This window comes from Gigantopelta aegis, chromosome 3 (genome assembly GCF_016097555.1).
Source record: "Gigantopelta aegis isolate Gae_Host chromosome 3, Gae_host_genome, whole genome shotgun sequence".
NCBI lineage: Eukaryota > Metazoa > Mollusca > Gastropoda > Neomphalida > Peltospiridae > Gigantopelta > Gigantopelta aegis.
In genome coordinates this window covers 60,219,404-60,239,555 of record NC_054701.1, presented here as the reverse complement: position 1 = coordinate 60,239,555, position 20,152 = coordinate 60,219,404, and the positions used below count along the sequence as shown (strand labels likewise).

General features: G+C 37.1%; 1 protein-coding gene across 1 annotated transcript; it reads left to right on the top strand.

Annotated features, from left to right (window-relative positions):
• Positions 1–3,152: 3,152 nt before the first annotated feature.
• Positions 3,153–19,236, top strand: LOC121368351. The gene is made up of 8 exons (XM_041493043.1): positions 3,153–3,508; positions 3,730–3,856; positions 3,988–4,029; positions 6,818–6,929; positions 11,904–12,102; positions 13,788–13,874; positions 15,733–16,263; positions 17,705–19,236. Exons 1-8 carry the CDS (start codon positions 3,433–3,435, stop codon positions 18,685–18,687), a joined length of 2,157 nt encoding a protein of 718 aa, XP_041348977.1. The 5' UTR covers positions 3,153–3,432; the 3' UTR covers positions 18,688–19,236.
• The last annotated feature ends 916 nt before the right edge of the window (positions 19,237–20,152 follow it).

The window sequence follows — 20,152 nt, the reverse complement described above, 5'->3', positions numbered from 1 at the left end:
GGATTAAGAATAAACATCTACACGAAACGTCTGCGATTTATCATTCGTTTCAATCACAGCGACCTAGACATTTGAATATTAGAAAAGTATAGGCAGTGTCGGATTTATAAGGGGGCAGTTGCCCCCCCCCCCCCCCCGCCAGAGGGCCCCCCAGACTAAGGACTTCCTTTATTTAAAAAATGTAATACAGTAATTATAAAATTAGTTCATTTTTAAAATTAGTTCAAGTTTTCGTAAAATTTTACACATGAGTAATTCTATTGTTTGTTATTAATATTCATATTTGCGATTATTTTACTGGATCGTTCATTGTTATTATTTTATTTGATGCAACAATTTGGTCGTGACTGTGGTGTCTATATATTCAGCATTCACATTTAGGGCCTACATACGAACGGACAGGGGCGGATTATCCTTTAGGTAAGGGGGGGGGGGGAGTTCCGAAACAATATGTAAATGTTTATAATTAAAAAGTATAATTTTTACGTGGACATCAATTTAGATCTACGTGGTGGGGTTGGGGGGTTAGCCGGGGGGGGTCCATGCAACTGGACCCCCCCCCCCATAATCTGCCTTGATGGATTTGTAATGATTAATGTTTTCTGTAGAATGCAGAATTAAAATTAATGCGCGGTTGCGAACAAGCTTCATCCTGTCAAGCCAGTCCTGGTAGAGTGGCGATCGTCCTACAGGCAGTGCAGGAAGGATGAAGTAGTCTTGTGCCGTGCCCGCATCGGCCATACATATTTGACGCTTTCATTTATTTTAACGAAGGACCCTCCTCCTCAATGTGAACATTGTCAGTGTGTCATTTTGGTGGAGTGTGATCATCTCAAGCCGACGAGAAATGATATATTTGGCAACAGAAATGTTTTGGAATCTTTTAAATTCCATCCAAAGTTAATTGTACAGTTTTTAAAACACTTTGACTTCTCAGTCTAATTAAAATTAGCTCCACTAGTAGAGTTAATTTTAATCAGATTGTTTGACTTCTATACAAAGTTTTAAAATATACTTACCTTGATTTTATGTATTGTATTATACTTTTCCCCCACAGCTCCTTACACTGTGGTTTTTATATATATAAATAATATTTTCATATACTTAACATTTGTGACACCCAGTAGCCGATGTGTATTTTTGTGCTGGGGTGTCGTTAAACATTCATTCATTCATTCATTCATTAAAACTAATGCATTTTGGAACATTATAGTTGTTTTGGGGGGTTTTAGGGGTTTTTTGTACCCACTAACTTCCTAAAAAATCAAACGGTTCGCGCCCTCGATCTCAATCAATCCACCCCTCCCATAAATGTTCACTGACCATACCTATACTGTATAATAATTATATGCCAACATGTTTTGGGCCCCTCAAATAATCCCTGCGTGTACCTATGGAAAAAAGACCAAGGCTACATATTTTAAAACTTTTGTTTCTCTTTGTCCAATGATAATCAAACCCCCTTCCCTGCTCTGGCTAATTTTCTGGGCGTTTGGTAAAATATATTTTAAGTTCATGCTTCGAATCTCCCCATCCCCCATGAAACTCCGCTCGCGAATCTAGACTCATCTGCATAAATTCCTACACACGCGCGATGAATTGATACACAGTTCAATTCAATTTACTAAATATTTCCGTATGCGTTACGGCACATATGAATAACATAATATATTATATAAAATGTTAAACAAAATCGTGAACTATATACAAATTATAAAACCAATTTGCAAAACAACATTAAATAACAATAGCCTAACTATACATTATTTTCAGGGTGGATACTAATGACTGACATTTTGTTGTAGCGACATAACAATTTACAAATGTCAGTAATAACTCTCATATGTAGGTTACGTAATAACTGAATTAGTTTGAAAACCGATGGTTTACAATAGTAACATTTTTTTTAATGTATTTAAAACGAAATTTACTGAATTGCGGGCAAACTTAACTGCACAATATCTCCTCTATCACAGAATTTACAAATACGTTGCCCGTGGTTTCCATCCAAACCAGAGTATCTTCTTGTTTTGACACTAATTAAAAATATGAGAGTGTAAACGATATTTGTTAGGATGAATTTATGTTCTGTTAATGGTCTCAAGTTCTACCTATGACTGAAGGTGTAAAAATAACAACAAATAGGGAGCCCCGGTCACAAGGGTCCCTGTATAAATTTTCGCATGATTCACGTGAAAATTAACAATGCGATTTTCAACGGAAATTCAACCTACATTACCTAATTAGTTAATATTATTGTTATTATTTTTAAAAATAAAAATGTTAAAACAGTTAATATAAACCATAAGGATGAAACATGAGTGATTTTCAGTCTTTATACTTATAAGTATTTCTTTCTTTTTATTATTATTATTTTAACAATACTGGTGTTTAGAGGAAAGCATGTAAACTTGTTTTAAAAATCTGCAAGAAGCGTTTAATTTCTTCTTCTTTTTAATTATGAATTATTATTTAACCATTTATAAAAGGTAGTTCATATTATTTTTAGAACACTAGTATGATTAGAAATACATAAATTCGGATTTACGGAAATGGATAATCTAAACAGGCAGTTGCTACATTAAAACAGACCTTTGTTACATAAATATTTGAATATTCAACACCTAATTATTTGTACATGTATTTATCTTTCTAGCTTCTTCACTTCTTCGAAGTGGCCTACTACTACTATAGTATGTTTTTAAAAATCTAAAATCCCTGCAATACTACTACTACTACTACAGCCCGATCGTCAGTGCCCACCCCCCACCCACCCCCAAAGTCGTTCCTACGAGCCTGTACTACTACATTGTACTAATTTCGTTTGTTATATGGCGGGTGTTTGTTTGATTGGTTGTTGGGGTTTTTTGGTGGGGGTAGGGGGTTGTTTTTTGTTTTTGTTTATTTGTTTCATACTGGAGTATAACTATATGGCGTTACATGTCAAAATTCGAATATGCATGTAGTAAATAGTTTTCAGCATTATACGCAACCACGTGATTTTGTGTATCTTTTGATCCCCTCCCCCTTGTTAATGTCAAACGCGTCGTAGTAGATCAAACTCGGTTCTGCATTGATGGCTAAAGTTATGGGGTGATTTTTAGTGTAATGCAAAATTCCATTAAAACAATTATTCAATGAATTAAGTGTTTTATTAGTTTTAACGTCCAGTTATCAAAAACATAGCATGTGATTTTCAGCATGGCGAACAGATGACGTCAAAATGAAATTGTCTGATTGGTCAATTGTTGACAGTGTCAATCACGAACCACGTGCTAATGTCATTTTCCCTAGTGCTGTGTGTTTTGATCAAGCCGCCCGCCATCTTCTCCAGGAGCTGTTGTTGGAGATTATTGGTCACATGCTTTGAACACCAGCCGTACATGTATACTAGTACGTGAATAAAAGCACAGAATCGGACTTAGGGCAGTGATGAGTCTTGAGACGTTGCTAGAAGCTGCTCAGTTCATCGAGGAAACGAAGTGGCGTTCCCCACCCAAAACACGTGGTAAGTTGTTATGCACATGTTTTGGATGACATTTTCTTATAAATATTTTTAAATTCTAATTATTTCGATGTATTCGAAATATAGATATATTATTTTATACTAAAATCATGTGACGGGTAATGTAGTATAACACAAAAGAGGGCATTTCCTGGTTCAATTGGGCTAGACTGACACGTAAAAATAGAGTTGTTTTTTTTAAAATTATTATTATTAAATTCCAGGCGACAACTCGTCTCGAGATTTCCATCGCTATGCCAAGTCCGCCCCAGACGATTACAACGGAGACTCATCTTTGGACAGTCCAGAAAGAGATGGTGACGACAGCAAAGAAAAAAGGCGAACAGGCGGGTAAGTAGAGAGCGACCTGTATTGTAGTGTTGGAACATGGCTGCTGACGCGTTAAATAACGAGACATCGGTTGGTTTTAGTTTCGTTTTGCGTAAGTTAACAATCAACTGATGTGTTGTTCGTCTTTGCAGGGCCGGGACACGCGAAGTTCACAACAAATTGGAGAAAAACCGGTACGTATCGGCGCATTTGATGTTGAACAACTCTTTTTCCAAAACAGACATGCGGTGAGATAAAAATAGAACATGGCAGCTGCAGCGTGGCTGTTGAGTGGCGTGCCCAGTCAGACGGTCACGTGCTACTGACACGGATGTAAATAATAAATACAAACAAATGACAGTGACGTTACATTTCTTTTCAGTATGTCAGTGTAGTAGAAGCATAGACCAAACAGAAAGGGTGAAAAAAAATGACAACAACACTTTTATGAACCACTGAAAAGAGTATTTTAAAAATAGATTGATAATATATTAATAACAGTATATATATAATACTATTGTTGTTTTGAGCAGTTAAAACTGACCTATAAATAGTGCTTGACAACAGTACATTGTTACTTGAATAACTTTATTAGTTTAATTTTAAATTAGCATTTAGCTCAGCTGTCGGTTTTTCACATTACATACATATATTGTATACAGTGTCGCAACAAAGTCATCTTGACATAGATGGTTGGCTGGAAGGTTTCCACCTCATTTCACAGATTGTTGGTGGGACAAGAGTATTTGGACATCCTGCTGGGAAAAGCAGTGTAATTGCAGCTGCACTGGTGTATTCAGTTTGGAGTAAGGAATGGAATCTAGCTGTCGGTGTAACGCTTGCCTGGGGTCATAGGATCAAACCTCAGTGGAGCCATTGTACATTTTCCTCATCTCAACCTGGTATATCAAAGGATGTGGTGTGTGCTGTTCTGTCTATAGGAAAATGCATGTAAAAGATATCTTGCTGCTAATTAAAAATGTAGGTTTTTCTCTGAATACTGTATTGAGTGTGTCGTTAAATAAAACATTTCTTTCTGAAGATTTGTATGTCAGAATTACCAAATGTTTGACATCCAATGACTGGTTATTAATAACTCCATGTGAGTGGTGACACTAACTAAATGTTTTTAACTGGAGGTAAACAAAATTAGTTTGATAAATCATCTATACTAGTTGATTTTGTTGGATTGTGTACGATAAACAAACTGGCTTGTTGCATAACATGAACATAATATATAGGTTAATAAAAAAACAAAATTGGTTTAACTATTGTTGGTTTTCATGCTGGAATGCTGTAAGTATCATCTTAATTTGAGGTGGTGCATATAAAAGATCATTTACTACTATTGGAAAAATGTATCGGGGGTTTTCTGTTTTAAGACTGTCAGAATTGCCAAATGTTTGACATCCAATAGCTGATTATTGATATATCAGTGTGCTCTAGTGGTGGTGTTAAACAAAAAACTTTAACTTTAGATCTACTAAAGTAACACTGATATATAGTGTAGATTATCAAACAAATATTTATGCTACCTATTAACTTTTTCTTTTTTTTAATGAATTAATGGGTTCCTTTTTCTTTTTTATTATATTTTAATATTTTTCATAAACTCAGATATAGAGTATTGTGGATTGATTCTAAACTGAAGGAAGGAAGGAAATGTTTTTTTTTAACGATGCACTCAACACATTTTATTGACGGTTATGGTTAAGGACCACACACACTTTGAGAGAGAAAATCCGCTGTCGCCACTTCATTAGCAGCAAGGGATCTTTTATATTCATCATCCCAGAGACAGGATAGTACATACCATGGCTCCTTGGAAGAAAATAAATGATTTGAAAATTTGAAAACACTCCAGCAAACTCCATGGTCCTGCCGGATCGATCCCACACTGACTGTGCATCAAGCGAACGCTTTACCACTGGGCTATGTCCCGCCCGTCTTGCCTTCTGTGTTCAGTGTTTAGGTTTATCTGACCCCAGCCTAGTCAATGGGTCTGTACTAGGATCCCATGCTACAAGCTGGCAGTCATTAGTTAATGCTGTGGGGTGTGCAGGCATTAGCGATAGCAAGACTGTGCACTAACTGCACCGAAGTAGGAAGTTGAGACCGTTTAGCTGTTGTGTGTGATCTGGTGAAGGAGTTTACATGTTCAGGAAGGTTGGATGTCACAGAGAACAGGCTTAGACTGAAGAAAATATTTTTTAAATAATTTTTATATCAATATGTTGAGAACAATAGATGAATGTGGATGTCGGTCACATATATGGTTTGATCTACATGAGGTTGGATGTCACAGAGAACAGGCTGAGACTGAAGGAAGGTGAAAATAGTTTTTTTTATATCGACATGTTGAGAACAATGGATGGATGTGGATGTCAATCTCCTATATGGTTTGATCTACATGAGGTTGGATGTCACAGAGAATAGGCTGAGACTGAAGAAAATTAAAAATAGGTTTTTTTTATATCGACATGTTGAGAATAATGGATGGATGTGGATGTCTGTCTCCTATATGGTTTGATCTGCAGTCTTCGACCTGAATTCTTAATGTTGTGACCACTTGATGGCAGAGGTTCTAACGAACAGAGGTGGATTTAAAGGCAGGTTGACCATTGGCATGGTCAGGATTTTATATTGGGGGGGTGGGAGGGGGATGGGCAACCACACTGGGAGTTGTGTTATGAGGTGACAGGCAAATATAAAAAAAGAGTTGTGATTGGATAATGAAAAAGACATCTTAGGATTGTTCCAGAATTAATCTTCCTTTTTTCTTTTTCTTTTTCTTTTTTGGGGGGGGGGGCGAGGGTGGAGGGACACTGTAATAACTATTTTATATCTAGTGTGTCTGTGATATTCCCCACCTCCCCCCATATACATGCATAGGTATATATAAATACTGAACCTTTTTGGGACACCCACTTTGTGTGCAAACCCTTCCAATTTTTTTAATTATTATTATTTTTTTTTACCCAGGAGAGCTCACTTGAAGGAATGCTTTGATATTCTGAAGAAACAGATACCATTTATGGAAGACAAGAAAACGTCAAACTTAAGCGTGCTCCGAGGATCGCTCAAATACATTCAGGTAAACACTATAGTAATCATCGAGTAAACACTATAGTAATCATCGGGTGACCTTAGGAGGTCAAATAATTGTGTATTTGATGACCTTAGAAGGTCATAAGTATATTTTGATGGGTATTAGAAATTGTGTTTGAACAGGATCGATTCCAGCCAGTGCACCACAACTGGTGTATCAAAGGCCATAGTATGTGCTGTCCTGTCTGTGGGATGGTGCATATAAAAGATCCTTAGCTACTACCGTAATGGGAAAAATGTAGCAGGTTTCCTTTCTGAGACTACGTCAAAATTGCCAAATGTTTGACATCCAATAGCCAATGATATGGGCACAAAAAAAGATACAACTAAACAAAACCATTTTCTTACATGAGCAACAGGCAAAAATAAAAATCATTGTTCGTGCAGTTTTCACATTCCTCCCATAATGATGATTAAAAGTTGTTACAATTGTTACAACATGCAAAAAATCTTTTATATGCACCATCCCACAGAAAGGATAGCACATACCATGACCTTTGATATACCAATTGTGGTGCACTGGCTGGAATGAATGAAAGAAAGAAAGAAATGTTTTATTTTTAACGACGCACTCAACACATTTTATTTACGGTTATATGTCGTCAGACATATGGTTACGGACCACACAGATTTTGAGAGGAAACCCGCTGTCGCCACTACATGGGCTACTCTTCCGATTAGCAGCAAGGGATCTTTTATTTGCGCTTCCCATAGGCAGGATAGCACAAACCATGGCCTTTGTTGAACCAGTTATGGATCACTGGTCGGTGCAAGTGGTTTACACCTACCCATTGAGCCTTGCGGAGCACTCACTCAGGGTTTGGAGTCGGTATCTGGATTAAAAATCCCATGCCTCGACTGGGATCCGAACCCAGTACCTACCAGCCTGTAGACCGATGGCCTGCCACCGATGCCGGTGGCTGGAATGAGAAATAGCTTAGACAGACTGCACATCCGGCAAACGTTTTACCACTAAACTATGTCCCGCCTCCAGAGAATGTAATTTGATCCTACTGCATTAAACATGAGGAGGGTGGTGTGGGGGACAGTAGAGCTGGGTGATAGTGAAATTTGATGTTCAGTATCGATATCGGTATTTTTGAGGGTGATTGACCTCGGTATCAGTGTGGTATTCAGTATTAACACAATATCAATACCTATATCGAGTTGTATTTTCAGTATACATGTACTTGGCTTTAAATGCATGCCTGAGTTAGGCTCGCCTGCTAATTTCATCTAAATAAAATTACATTCCATACAGTAACAAAAGGCTCTTGTCTTGATTTATGCCCAACACATTTTGCATTCGTCCGATATATTGTTAGTGCTTTACTAAATGGTGGGAAAAAATTTTCAATGCCGAAATTTCAGTATTTTGAAATTTGCTCAGTAGGGTAAATCAGTATTGACATGATACTGATACCGAACGGTATATACGGTATACCGCCCAGCTCTAGGAGACAAAAAGGTTGAATTTATCAAAGGTGTTTATCCACATTAGTCAGGTGTAACTTCCCGAAACAGTTGTGCATGCTATTAATCATTTATGATGAATGTTGGTGTGTCATTTGTAATGAGCGTTGGTGTGTAAGCTAAATTTTACAAAGCCTGTTTTTGTCTTACACATATGTAACTACATATATTTACAATGCTTAAAGGCCTGCTTTTAAGAAAGAAAAGGCTTTGTAAAATTAAAATTGGGCCATTAAATTTTGTCCATGTTTTAGATGTCAGAGGCATCTAAAATAAACAAAACAAACCCCTTTCATAAATTGTCAAATAAAGCAAAATGCTGGTGTGTGTGTGTGTGTAAATCAAATACATAATATGAATGTTTTAAAAACATTTTTACTATTCAAAAGAAAGGGTATGTTTGTTTCGTACATTTTAAACTACAGCTGAGCTCTTTTTGGCATACAGTCTCTGTGACAGTTGATCTAAATGGTGAAAGAGGAAACCTTCATCTACCACATAGCCTGCAGAACAGGGGGGCTGCGTGGGTGGGGTACTGCCCCCTTCTGAACACTTTCCTTTGTTATTGTGCTCAAATGCTGGAAATTATGCTGTATTAAATAAATTGTAAAAAATCATGCAAATATGTTCCCGGTAGCCTCTAACAAGTCCAGGCCATTTGTCTCTTACATTACCCCCACACCCCAAGCCATCAGACTAACAGTGTATTTTTCGATATAAAAAGCTATAAATCAAATAACCATTAAAAATTTAAGCTTAACTGTATTTTTTTTTTTTTTTTTTTTTACAAATTTGTATTAAAAATATGCATTGATTATTGATATGTCAATAAAAAGTTCTACGCTTCCCACGTGCAGTACATGGTTGTAATAGTGGATTTATAATATGCCTACCGGGAGTAAAATTAATATGAAACATCTACCTCGGAAATTGACATGCATTGCCATATATGGACTATAGACGTGTCGTATTTATTGGGGCATATTTATGATAATAAATTTTACAGTTCTGTTATTGAAAATGTTAACATTTTACATATTTTATCGTAGTAAGAGCCATATAAAGGCTTTAGCAACAAATCTTGGTGTCCATTTCAACCCTATAAAACGTCAACACGCATACACCATTCACGCAGATGTTCTAAAAATAGTACTCTCCTCACAATACCAAACGTAGTGGGCGTGGTTAAAGCAATCAAAGGCGTTTCTATATAATTTAGGTCAGGCTACTGAATATTAAGTAGCATAAGACCGCGTGAACTGATACATGGTGATTTTTGATTGGTTACGATAATTCCGTTGTCAGAGGAATGTACGCACTAGGGTCATGTCGGGTCAGAACTGTTTTGTGGGGCAATGTAGTATCACGACCGTATACTAATAACTATTGGCGGGAGGGAGTGAACAAACCCAGCCCCCTAAATAGGCCGTTGGAGTTTGGTAAAAAAAAATTGTCTAGCTATATTATTGGCACAAATTGTGACGATAATTTTTACCCCTTTTCCACATCAGTGATCAGATAAAAATGAAAAGTACCGTACACATTACGTAGCTATAAACATATAAATGATAGACTGTACTGTTACGGTATTTTGAAAAATAAATCGTGTTTGTGGTCTTTATTATTATTATTATTTTTTTTTTTTTTTTTTGGTAGTTTAATGTGTGTTTTTTTATGTCAATAAAATGAAACAAATTCATTCAGCATTTTCATTTTTTAAGAACGGTTTTCAGCTGATCTTTTTAATAAATAAATAAGAATATAAAATGAAATAAAATACTTAACACATGCAGTATTAAAGTAAGGTAGCAACTTTGATGATTAACTTGTGAGTTCTGATGCTGCAAAATTTGGAATAATTTGGTGAAATATTTAAACCATTTTCATGATGAAAATGAGCCAAAACTAATAATCTTTTATATTACAATGTAATATGAATTATGAAATAACCCTTTCAAGCCTATGCATTTTAATTTTTTTCTTACAAAGTTATATGTATTGGACTTGCTATATAGGGGCCTAATGCATCTGGTATTATGGGACAGGATTTAGCTCAGTCGTTTGAGTGCTTGCATCGCAGGACCGAACCACCTTGGTGGATCCATTCAGCTGATTGGTTTTTTTCTCGTTCCAACCAGTGCACCACAACTGGTCCAAGGCCATGGGTATGTGCTTTCCTGTCTGTAGGAAAGTGCATATAAAAGATCCCTTGCTGCAATAAGAAAATGTAGCAGGTTTCTTCTGATGACTACCTGTATGTGTGCGAATTACGAAATGTTTGACATTCAATAGCCGATGATTAATCAAACAATGTGTTCTAGCGGTGTCATTAACCAAAAAAAAAAAACTTATTAGTTCCCTACCAGTTCAACTGGAGGGGATTATAGGTTTCATCTCCGTCTTTCCGTCTGTCCGTCCCACATATAGTTTTCTGGATGTTTTTGGGGGTTTTAGAAAGCCTTAAGATACTGAGATGAAATTTTGTGTCTAGCTTTATCATGTATTACTATTGTTACAGATCAAGTTTAACTTTCATGGCAATTTCCAATTTTTCACACAGTTATGTCCCTTGAATTTAGAAAATATGAAAATTTGTTGGGCCCGGTAGGCGACACATATTGCTTTAACTTGTTTATTTTTTATATTTTTAAATTTGGCTGCAGTAATTTGACTTACAATGAGGCATATGACTTAATAAACTAGTTCACTTTTATAATGTATTCATCCGGCAGCTATCTTTTAGATAACAGAAGCTGGCTGGAGAGAGATGGTAAATTATATATTCCACCCACTGACCCCCAGGTACAATTTCATCATACTATTAAGCACAATGTCCTCGTGTATTGGCATATTGTCTTGTTCATAATGTAATTTAAAATGGCATTTGTTACCAGGTATACTTGAAGCTTTGTTTAAACAGTATTTATTTATGTCGTCCAGTGGTATTGGGATTGACTAACAGGCAAATTCCTATATTAAGGTGCCAACATTTAGCATGTATAAATATTTGAAAGCCAAGTTAAAGTTTGTTTTGTTTAAGAATGCCACTAGAGCTTGTTTAATGTCCTATAAGTATAGAAAGAAAGAAATATTTTATTTAACGACGTACTCAACACATTTTATTTACGGTTATATGGTTTTGGTTAAGGACCACACAGATATTGAGAGATGAAACCCGCTGTCGCCACTTCATGGGCTACTCTTTTCTGTTAGCAGCAAGGGATCTTTTATATGCACCATCCCACAGACAGGGTAGTACATACCACGGCCTTTGATATACCAGTTGTGGTGCACTGGCTGGAACGAGAAATAGCCCAATGGGCCTGCCAACAGGGATCGATCCTAGACTAACCGCGCATCAAGCGAGTATAAGTATAGCTCGTAGTTCATAGTTCTGTTATAAAGTTAACCTTTAATATTAAAACTACATCTCGTGTCATAGTTGATAACTTTATGATGAAGTTAACTTTTACCATGACCCGTGTAGAACCTGAAGAGGAAGGAGAAGGAGTATGAACACGAGCTGCAGCACCTGGCCCAGGAGAAGAGTCGACTGCGCGACCGCATCAAGCAGCTCAAGATGGAGCTGGCCAAGATGAATCTCGACGTGGACATCGGTCAGTGGATGACCTCCCACATCGAGGAGGAGCAGGATGTCAAGTCCGACTCAACGTCCACTGCTTCAGGTAAGTCGTCCGGTTAAGTATGACCCAGTCAGTGGATGACCTCCCACATCAAGGAGGTGAAATTAGACTCAACATCCACTGCCTCGGGTAAGTCGTCTGGTTACGTTTAACCCGGTCATGTCAATGGATGACCTCCCACACCAAGGAGGAGCAGGTGGTCAAATTAGACGCACGGTCCCAACGCCTCAGGTAAGGCGCCCGGTTACGTTTGACTAAATGTTCCAGGCAAGGATCCAGAGGGTGGTCGAGGGGGTCCGGACAACAGGACAACAATTTTGTAATGCCTGTAATGCATTGAGTGTCCCTCTTAAATATTTTCATTCAATTAGTTGCATATGAATCCCCCTGCACAAAATTCTGGATCTGCGCCTGTACTCGGAAATAAACACTGCCAGTTCTAAGTGTTGATACCAGGTTTGTATTGGTCAGCGCTCATATGGATTGTCAAAATCCTGGACAGTCGTATAATTTGTAGAGATCATTTCCTAGGCTTGAAATGTCATGAAGATTTGAGTTGTGAAAAGTTGTTTGACAATGAAAAAAAAAATCCCATTTAAAATAAGAGAATTCTAATTTACATAAAAACATAATATTATAAAAGAATGATAATTTACACAAAATTGTAATATTAGTAGATTATGTGGATGATTGGCCCAATATCATTGAAAATCCTCTCTTTTTTTTTTTTTAAAGGTAGTGGAAAATTATTTTCGAAAGTCTGAATTTAGTTGACAAAGTGTAGCTCACCATGTTCACATTAGATGTGTTGAAATGTCATTCTAACAGATTCCACTCACTTGACCCATTGGGCTATTTTCAATTCCATCCATGCTACACAACTAATATATTAAAAGTCTTGGTATGTGCTGTCATGTCTGTTAGAAAATGCATATATATTTATTTTTTTAAAACCCCAGAGTATTAAGATATAAAATTGTGAAAAAGCTCCCAAAACACCTGTGGTTATACTGGTAGAATGTTGTTTGTTTTTTATTCTACATATATACAGAACTTCACATATGTTGTTTTCGCTTCCTATTTATTGCACACGTTTATTTTGCGCAAGAATATATACCACGAGACCGATACGCGGTCTCGTGGTATATTCTTTTGCAAAATAAACGAGTGCAATAAATAGGAAGTGAAAACAATGTATGTGAAGTTCTGTATTTATTACATACCTTCTTTTATGTTTTACAAAAATGTTTTTTAATTTAACGCCATAACAACACTTTGTTAAATCTATGATCAAAACCCCTTTCATGGATTTACTTAACGTTAGGAATCATACTCTGTGGCAGCCTTGTGTAATGTTTCAAATGTGACATAATTTGTAAATCATGTATGACATCAGTAATTAAAAGGTTAACTGCAGTAAAAATAAAAAGGGAATTCCCCATTTAAAATTTCCGGTCCAGATCGCACATATGTACGATAAAAATTTTTTTTTATCACACTGTTTCAAAATGTCTTTATCACTATAGTAAGATTGAATAGGTATGTATGTCGTTAAACATTGATTGATTCCTTGATTGATTCATTGATTCACTCACTCATTTAATGTGAAACTGCTAATAAATATTCAGATTTGTGTCACCATTGGTCAAAATCACTGGTGGTTATGACAGTTCTAGATGGTGAGTTGTGTAAACTACTAATGATTAATTACGCGTTGTGTATTTCAGAGTGTGGTAGTCAGGCTCTAAGTGACGACGAGCAGTTTACTGATGATGAGTTCAATCCATCTCCAAAAAAGATGCAGTTGAAAGATGGTGAGAGTCACGTTAGTAACACTGTCTTATTACTTGTGTGTTTTGAAGATCCACTTCTTTTCATCATCTGTATACGCATTCCTCAGGATTTTCCATGCCATGGGAATATCAGAAACTATTGGTAACTAGGGTGGTTCGTAGCCCAGTGGTAAAGCGCCTGCTCGATGTGCCGTTGGTCTGGAATTGATCCTCATTGGTGGACCCTTAGGCTATTTTTCGTTCCAGCCAGTGCACCACGACTGGTATATCAAAGGTCGTGGTATGTACTACCCTGTCTATGGGATGGTGCATATAAAAGATCCCTTCTGTCGCTGATGTTTACATAAAACAGCAACAAACAATGGATCCGACTTTTTATAAGTTCTAAATAACAAACACTTCCTGTTATAGTCTGTTTCAGAAAATTTAGATTGTGCAAATGAGATAAATATAAATGGTGTTCCATGCTCCTTAGTTTGGACAACACAAAATGACAATATAAAAAAGAGCCAATGTAAAAATATTTGATTATTATTCAACAAAAATTGTCTGTTGTTAACTGTGTAAATGAGCACAAATAGTGTGTGTTAGACATATAGGACAATCAATGATAATTGTGAAACAGACTATAGCTAAAATAGGCAATGCTGTAAGTGCAATCTTCAAAGTCTGTGTGCAGCCATTTTGCATTGTGTCACTCAGAGGGAAATTCAAAGTATGCTTGGATGTTTACGGTAACAGATAAAATAAAACAATCATTTCATTTATGGATTCATAAATTACAATAGGGTATGGTATGTATTGAAGCTCCTATGTAAATTTATGTAAGTTGATATGCAAAGTTGATCATTACAACGTTGACAGACACGTGTTGACAGATGATAGAAAAACACATTGATCGAGGCTGGCAAAAGTATACTTTTAGTGCATTAATTCAGAGTTTTTTTCAATAAAAGTGCTAGCGACTAGTTTTATACATATATTCACAATCAAGATGTGTTGTTTTAACAACTGTTTTGTGAATTAAATTAACGTTTTTGTTTGTTTACAAACATACCCCGACACTTGTTTCAAGACGTAATGTAACGTCATTAACATGCGCAGACTTTTGTGCCGCGCAGACTAAGGTGACATGAGTGTATTAGTAACTGCTTTCATTGAATTGTGGTAAGGATGGATTATATTACATGATGATGGGTAACAGACTTTCATTTCTGTAAATTTGCCAACAATAATTTCTTTGAAATCCAAAGGCCTGATTCTTCAAAATGGATGGAAGGAATGATTTTATTTAATGATGCACTCGACACATTTTTAATACGGTTATATGGCATCAATGATTCTTGAAAATAAACAAAATGTTGTATATATGTGTTCCGATGATTTTGCACACAGCACTTCTACATTACAGAACATCCCTGTGGAGAACCTCATTGTATTAGTTTTAGGCACATCCAGGTTCTTGTGATAAATACATTTTCACAATTGTGAGTGCCTTATGGAAACGTTTTAAAAATTGTATCATTCCCCGGAGGACTGTTCCAGTTTGTATTCATGCCAACCAGAAAATTAAGTCAGTGGGGTTAGGGTTGGGCTACCTCGAAACAAAAAGAGCCATTTTTACCAGTAATTTAGCAGTATCCCTGTTGGCTAGATGGAAAAGACTACATTATTTTGCCCTGATTCGCCCACACACACTAACATCACCTAGCAATTTTAGACAGAATTCAAGTGTAGAGTTTGTTGAGTACATTTTTTGGAATTTAATGCCAAATTTTGCAATACCAGAAACTGCAAGCTGATGTTTTTTTTAATTGCAGATGCTTCTGAGACCCTGGTTTTATCAACTAAAAAAGTATGCGTCTGCTTGCTTTTTCAGCAAATCATCTCAAGACTCTGGCATCGTCAACATCTGGCCACCAGATTGCCATTCAACCCTCCGTGTTACATCCAGTGCCGATTCGTGGCCGGACGAGTAATCCAGCGATTGAGAACCAGCTGAAATCGGGCACGCTCAGCTCAATCTTAAACTCAAGGACGATCTCAGGTCCAGTATTTGCCTACACCACGAACCTGCCACCCAGTGGCCGTCCCGTCCAAGGCATGCTGACCACCAGTGCGGCGGCAACCACAGTGCTTGGTGTTACGGGGATTCCCACAACCAACAAGCCCATCCTGAGTAACCTCGCCGTAAATGCCCCAACCACCAGGACCCTGCTGGGTTCCATTCCAGTCAAACTAACGAAGGTGATGAAAGATGATTCAGTTCCGTCTGCTGCTCTGCAACAGGCAGCTATGCCCCAGGCTGCTCTGATTCGACCTCCGACGACCCGACCTCCCGTGACCCAGCTCCTGCAGCAGACGCTGAAAAAGCGCCAGAGTCTGCAGCAGCAACAGGCTCTCACACAAGGTGAATATTGTTACCGATCCAGGGGATGAAAGCCATTTTTTCTTTTTTTTTCAACTCAACTTGCCCCAGAACCTTAATGGTTAAATCTGGCTGTGGATTTTTTCGGTTTTTGGGGCATGGCTGACTCTGGAATTGGTAGGTGTGAGAACACGCCAGATTTTTAAGTTCTGGATGTACCTCACACCGGATCTGCACTCAGGATCTTAAAATAACTGAGTAGAAACGGTTTGTCCAAAGCTTGGACAACAACAAACGTTTCGCTTCTGCTCAGGCAGAAATTTGAATCCAGGTGATTATGTTTTCATTGTTTGTTATTTTTTCTTTGTGTAAACTGCTGTCATTATAGTTACTGATTGTTGCCAGGTGGGTGTTTGGTCTGCTTTCCTATTTGATACAGAGTTGAACATGTTTAAAAAGTTCTATTTTTGTTATATTAACTCTGCAATTAAGAAAATGGCATCAGCAAAAAATATGAGATGAAAAATAGCTTTCATGGCATTTTTACAGCAGTTTTGGGTTAATGTGTAAGAGAGGAGTTTAATAAATAATTAACTAAGACAAATAAATAAATAATTAACTAAGAAAAATTACATGGCAAAATAAATTCCGCACAAAATTGAAACCACAATAGCAATTTTCACAGCATTGCTGATTGCTGTGGTTAATTGCTGGTGTTGTAGATATATTCTTCCATTGTATTTGGTTTTATGGTGTATCAAGTTTAGCAAATGAGATTTGAACAAAAGTTTAATTCTAAATCTCGGGGGTGGATCAAGGATATATGTAATTATGGAATTTGCAGTAGCTTGGAAGAGGCTGTAAAAGTCCAGAACCATTCCATTGTAACTGCCACTAAATTTTGTAATGCATATAATATTATGTTCACTTATACTTTTGAAATTAGTATTAAATTGTAACCTAAACATTGAAGGATTAATTTTCTAGGGGTTCAGTAGGTTATCAACAGTTACATAACATTTTCAAAACAATATTTCATTTATATTCATAAAGTAAAATACCGCTAGTCATTGTAGTTTTGTTCTTTAACAGCTAGCCCTGAAAGGTTCTTTTAATTTTATAAAAAAATTATAGATAATTGTGCATCAAATTGCTTTTTGGCTAAAGGGAAAAAATACCACTGAGTTAACTTCTTTGAATAGTGATTTTCTTCAACTGTAGATGTGTAATAAAGTGCTATACTGAAAATGATGGTGAATGACGTCATGTATGACTATAACGATGCCATCCTTGTTTTAAAAAAAAAAATTGAATGTTTAGCATAAGTAATTTCTATGATGCTTTATGGAACTTAAGTGAAAACAAAAGTAGAAACACTTTTACTCGTTATTGGGATTACAAAGTATACATTAAAATACATTTGAACGGTGTAGCTTTATAGTTGACCTTTAAGCATGTTTTTTTTTTTTTTTTTTGTCTTCAGTTGTTACGACCACCACACGATCAGGAAGACCTCCCACTCAGTTATCTGTAGGCAGCGTCCAACTTCAGGTCTCCATGCCGGCCAAGCAGATACACTCAGCCCAAGCGACAGTGAGCCTACCCGTGCCCATACAGATGTCGAGCACACAGCCACTCAAGTCCTTCCTGCCCGTTCGGACTCCCGTGCCACTGATGCATCTTGGGGCTGAAATGGCTCTGGCTGGATCGGGTCGCATGGTCCACGGCTTGACGAACAATAAACTTCCGGCCAACATGGTGAACCATGTGACTAGTGTGTCGCAGAGTTTGACGCAGACAACACTGACGCAACCCATTTTCCTTACGGCAGGCATCACCAATCACGTGCTGTCCGTGTCGTTAGCGGCAACAATTACAACCACGACTGCGGCAGTGACGACATCAGCATCGTCGTCTAGTTCCGCAGTGGGAAATTTGACAGCTCTGAAAAATTGTTTGAATTCGCCGGTCGTTTCGGCCATCGTGACTCCTGGCTCATCGACCATGCAAGGACTGCAGACGGTGAAGCCGCTAATAGGCACGCCAGCTCTGCTGTCAGCCGGCCAGCTGACGTTAAATCCGCTCATGGCAGCTTCGTTGCCACGGACAACGGGTGTGGGACACATACTGTCTACTCTGAACAGCATGCCAAACGCGCCTCTAGTGAACACGACGAACATCACTGTTCCAAACAGCATGCCGCAGATGATGACGCTGGGCAACATGGCGCCTCTGACGGTGATGTCACCGGCGGTGCTGTCAGGACTGTCGCAGACGCAGATAAACAACTTGTTCAGCTCACAGATCATCAAACAGCTGCCCCTGCTGCAGACTCAGCTGCTACAGCCAGGTCAGGTGCTCGGTTCGTCTGTTGTCAAGCCAATGGTGGTCGTTACTCTTCCCAGCGTCATCACAACATCTGCTCCGCCGCCGGTTCAAGTCTCTGTAGCGCTGACCACTTCCTAGCACATTTGTAGTCAGTTTACTTATATCGTTCTGTGATCACTGGGGTTCACCCAACCTGTCAGTAACCTACTTAACTAATGACCATGGATACAGATCAGCCAAACACAGTAGTATTTATTTGGCTCATAAAAACTTGCAGCATAAAATACTGAGCAAATTTCTGAAAAGTGGTGTCACATAAATCAACCTACATTGAGAGGTTGACACCTCTGACCCTCTCTCCATATGAGTGTCCAGCACTGGGCCAACTGAGCTAATAGGAAAATTCCCACTGGATACTGCCAGTAGGAGCACTTTATACCAACGCCAAGTCCGAATACACCAAGCATTTATCTTTCAATAAGATTATTAAGAATAGCTAATGGCTTTTAATTAGTATTTGATTGGATAACTTGCACGAATAAGTCACTTCATGGTAATTTTCATCAAACTTATACGTTCTGAAAAGTGCTTAAATTTTTTAATATTTAGTTAATTAGCAGTGGCATATATTAGTAAATTTTGATCGTTTTCAGAATAATTATTGAAAATAAATATTTTCCTATGCGAGTCCTGGAGGGCTTTGTTATTAATGATGGCAGTCATTAAGAAAATCACTAGTGTGTGAGATGGTTCAAGTGTGGTACTTGTGATAGAAGATTGTCAGGATGCACTATATATGCGTTAGCAATCAGCATAAATTGTAATTAATTGACATTTCTTGATATCTGTCATAAATATATATATATATATACATATATATATATACATATATATATACATATATATATATACATATATATATATATATATATATATATATATATATATATATATATATATATATATATGATAACATATAGTGCTAGTGTTATTTCACAATTACTGAAACAAAAGTTTTCATTAATGTAAGTATTGTAGTGTTTTCCCTCGAAATTTGGCAAGGCATGGTAGACAACACTTTGGGGGCATTTTTACCATTTTCAGGGCACTTTTTTTTCCATTAAAGAGAAAGAAAAAATTTGAAATAAACGTAAATGTAATTAATGTTCTTGCTTTAATAAATGAATGGCAAAATATATAACAAGATATTTTTATTAATTAATTAATAAAAAAATTGTAGTGTTTCATCAAGGCAATTTTAGAATTAATTATTGAAAAAGGCTTGTTTAATCTCAGGGCAGCATGGCGCTGATTAAGGCAAGATGGTGCTAGACTATTGAGGCATGGTGCTGCACCATGCTAAAACAAGCTAGGGAAAACACTATATTGATTTAAAAAACAATATAAGTTTATCAAACGGGGCATGCATTTTGTAATTCCATGGAATCCTTATATTAGCTGAATGAAGAGCAGTTCACTCAATTTGGTATGTAAATTTTTATTGTCTGCTGCATTCTGATTGGTACTTCCTCCATTATTTTTAACAAATAACCAATAACGTTTTAGTTTTATCTAGAATTCACTATAGTGCCAAATATGAAAT

Excerpts from the sequence above, each read along its gene's own strand:
- LOC121368351 (XM_041493043.1), top strand. The coding sequence starts at position 3,433 with ATGAGTCTTGAGACGTTGCTAGAAGCTGCTCAGTTCATCGAGGAAACG. Across the intron at positions 4,030-6,817 it reads AACAAATTGGAGAAAAACCG|GAGAGCTCACTTGAAGGAAT; the intron begins GTACGTATCGGC and ends TTTTTTACCCAG. Across the intron at positions 12,103-13,787 it reads CTCAACGTCCACTGCTTCAG|AGTGTGGTAGTCAGGCTCTA; the intron begins GTAAGTCGTCCG and ends TGTGTATTTCAG.